Genomic DNA, 3,142 nt, shown 5'->3' with positions numbered 1-3,142 from the left:
CCCCGCTCCCACATCCCGAGCCCGACTCCCCCGACCGGCCCTCACTCCACGGACTTGAACGCACTCCCCTGCGGCCCAGGCAAGCAGACTCTGAAGATCTTTGACGGCAGCGACGCGATGCAGCGAAACCACTTCCGTGCAGTCACGGTCCCGCGCCTGGCCCGGAGCCAGGAGGTGCTGGTAAGAGGGCGCCCGGCTGTGGGGGACCGCGGGCACCCACAGGCCTGGCCCCAGCAGGCCCTACCTTTGCTCCCCTCTCACAGGAGGCGGCTCTGCGGGCTTACTACATCTCCGAGGACCCTCAGGGCTTCCAGCTGCAGGCACTCCCCACGCCTGTGCAGCTTGGCGACACCGCGGCCGCGGGAAGGGTCTGGAGCGCTGGGCCCGCTGAGGAGGAGGGCGGCAGAGCGGCTCCCGAGGCCTGGGTGCTCCGTGCTTTGCCCCGCACCCAGGAGATCCTGAAGATCTACCCGGCCTGGCTCAAGTGAGACCAGGTCCCAGCAGGGCCGTGGCGGGTAGGGGGGAAGGAGTGCGGGCTTTGCCTCCGCAGCTCCTGAGCGTGTCCCCTGCAGGGTGGGTGTGGCCTACGTGTCCATCCGTGTGACCCCGCAGAGCACTGCCCGCAGCGTGGTGCTGGAGGTCCTCCCGCTGCTCGGACGGCAGGTGTGTGCCCGCCCCGCCCCACCCATGTGCCCTCCCTGCCAAAGTCTTGGGGTGGCAGGGTCCCATCCAGGCCTGATACCCTGAAATGTACCCCCGCAGGCCGAGGGGGCCGAGGGCTTCCAGCTGGTGGAGGTGCTCATGGGCAGCAGACAAGGTGAGGGGGGAGCCTGTAGCCCACGCCCTGACCGCGTCTGCCCAGGGGCTCCAGGACACCTGGGTGTCTGGGGCTAACGGTGGCGTCTCAACCCCGCAGTCCAGCGCACGGTGCTGGCGGACGAGGAGCCCTTGCTTGACCGGCTTCGTGAGATCCGGCAGGTCAGTGGGTGCGGCCACTGGCTCCCCGGGAGCCGCTAGCCCTGGGGCATGGCCTGTCCCTTGTAGAGGGGGAGCCTGCCCTGAGGACACCAAGTCCACGCTGGCCGGCAGCTGGCCATCCTGGCCCACAGTGCCTCCCCTCCCGACGTCCCCGTGTGTCCCTCCTCTCCTGTCCTCCCCTTTTCTGGGGGCTCTTGGCCCAGGACGTCTCCCCTTTGGCCCCTGTGGGAGAAGTGGGGGGTGTCCCTGGTGCTCCGCTCAGCGTCCCCTCCCTGCAGACGTCCCTGCGGCAGATGAGCCAGACGCGGTTCTACGTGGCTGAGAGCAGAGTGCCGGCCCCGCGCGTCTCTCTGTTTGTGGGCGGTCTGCCGCCAGGCCTGTCCCCCCAGGAGTACCGCAGGTTGCTGGATGAGGCCGTTACCAGCAAAGGTGCGCCTGCCTGGACTGTCTCCCTGGGGGCAGGCCAGGAGCCCTGAGGGGGGCCCTCCTGCTCCCCGCTCCCCCAGTCACGTGCCAGAATGGTTCCTGACAAGAGGATCTCTGTCCTCACGTCTGAGGCCCAGGGCCTGTTACTTCCTCTGGAGGGTATCTGAGCCTCCTGATCTGGGCCCTGGGGCTGCCCGGTGCCTGAAGTAGGCGGCACTTCTGGGAGAGAGAGCTTCTCTCTGGTCTGGGAGGCTGGGTGGCCACAGGCCCTGGGGGCGGGTCTCCGGCGTCCAGTCACAGTCCCCCCATCTTTGCAGCTGCCCTGGTGACCGTGAGCCACGTGTATTCCGCCCAAGGTGAGCCACCGCAGATGCAGACTGAGGCCAGGTCTGGTCAAGGTCACCCCCAGAACAGGCGGGGCAGACCCGCCCTCTGGCTGCACCTCGTTGGGGGCCCCCGGGGTAGGGGAACCTTGGTGTTTGTTTCCTGGCTCCCAGCTGTGAGGCTTTTGCTAAAACGTGACTGAGGTGCGGAGAACATTCTCGCCACAGCCTGTCTTGCTCGGGTTCCAGCGTTTATCCTGGGAAACTTTAGATCTCCCCAGCAGGACAGTGTCGTGGGGCATGTTTCCCCCCCTGGGGGCCAACAGCAGCTCCCAGCACCCTCCATGGCTCCGTGGGCCCAGAGGTGTGTCTGCCCCACCCCACCTCCAGTAGCCTTGCTCCGTCCACCCAGCATCTCCCGTCTCTGAGCCTAGCCATCCTTGAAGGCCTCCCCCAGGGGAAGGAGTCATGTGTGCCTTGGGACAGGCTGGCCCAAAGTAGGCGTGGTCAGAACTGGGGTCACTCCCCCGCAGCTGGGGCCCTGGCCGAAGACACTGTGGGGGCCGGGACCTTCAGACAGGCACCCGAGCTCACCGCCCACCCGCCACAGGTGCCGTGGTGCTGGACGTGGCATGCTTTGCAGAGGCCGAGCGGCTGTACATGCTGATCAGGGACACAGCTGTTCGTGGCCGGCCACTGACTGCCCTGGTGCTCCCGGAGGTGCTGGTGAGTGGCACCAAGGCGGGCCTGGGGGTGTGGCTCCCATGTGGTTTGTCTTTATCTTGGGCCGTTGGAGCAAAGTCCAGATGTCTGCTGCAAGGCTAGCTCACTCCTCTGGAGGGGCTGAGGTCTGACCTGACCCCGGCTGGCCGGCCCTGCAGGGTGCATGTTCTCAGGCTGTCACGTGTGTGACTGAGCGGGCAGCCCTGGTGCGGTCGTGGGCCCTGGCCCCGCTTGCCCTGCCCTGGAGGCCCCCAGACCCTGCTCGAACCCTGGGCCTCCTCAGTAGGTGGTGCTGTCCTGAAGTCCCAGCAGGGCCCCGGACCCTGCCCTCTGCCCTGTGCCCTGGTCCACCTCTGGTCCTCAGCCCTGCTGGCTGCCAGGGGCACCTCCCATCACCAAGGGTGTCTGTGGCCCCCGACCTAGCTCAGGTCAGGCAGAATTACAGCACAAAGAGTTCAGGCTGTGGCTGGGGGGCCACACCTTTTGGTCTCTGCTGCCCTGGCCAACCGTCCAGACAAGGGCGTGGAGATCGCAGGCCCTCCTGGGGATCCTCCGCCTGCACTGTGGCCAGAGACAGGTGGGTCCTGCTGGCCCTCTCCCCTGGCAGCTGCCTGCCCCGGCGAGCAGGTGAGTGCTGCCTGCAGGCCGCCCTGTCCAGGGGCTCACACGTGCTCTCAGTGCACCCACGGCCT

At 67.3% G+C, this 3,142-nt stretch overlaps 1 protein-coding gene across 1 annotated transcript in view; it reads left to right on the top strand.

Annotated features, from left to right (window-relative positions):
- Nucleotides 1-3,142, top strand: part of DGKQ (diacylglycerol kinase, theta 110kDa) — a 21,016-nt gene that overhangs the window by 13,027 nt on the left and 4,847 nt on the right. Inside the window, exons 6-13 of the mRNA XM_010834318.1 lie at nt 21-180; nt 264-484; nt 573-663; nt 763-817; nt 917-978; nt 1,257-1,407; nt 1,722-1,760; nt 2,338-2,453. Coding sequence (XP_010832620.1) covers nt 21-180; nt 264-484; nt 573-663; nt 763-817; nt 917-978; nt 1,257-1,407; nt 1,722-1,760; nt 2,338-2,453 — 895 coding nt within the window. The remainder of the gene's footprint in view (nt 1-20; nt 181-263; nt 485-572; nt 664-762; nt 818-916; nt 979-1,256; nt 1,408-1,721; nt 1,761-2,337; nt 2,454-3,142) is intronic.

Source organism: Bison bison, unplaced genomic scaffold (genome assembly GCF_000754665.1).
Source record: "Bison bison bison isolate TAMUID 2011002044 unplaced genomic scaffold, Bison_UMD1.0 scf7180017845407, whole genome shotgun sequence".
In the NCBI taxonomy this organism is placed as follows: domain Eukaryota; kingdom Metazoa; phylum Chordata; class Mammalia; order Artiodactyla; family Bovidae; genus Bison; species Bison bison.
The sequence above is the reverse complement of the archived record's forward strand: the minus strand, read 5'-3'. Positions and strand labels throughout refer to the sequence as shown.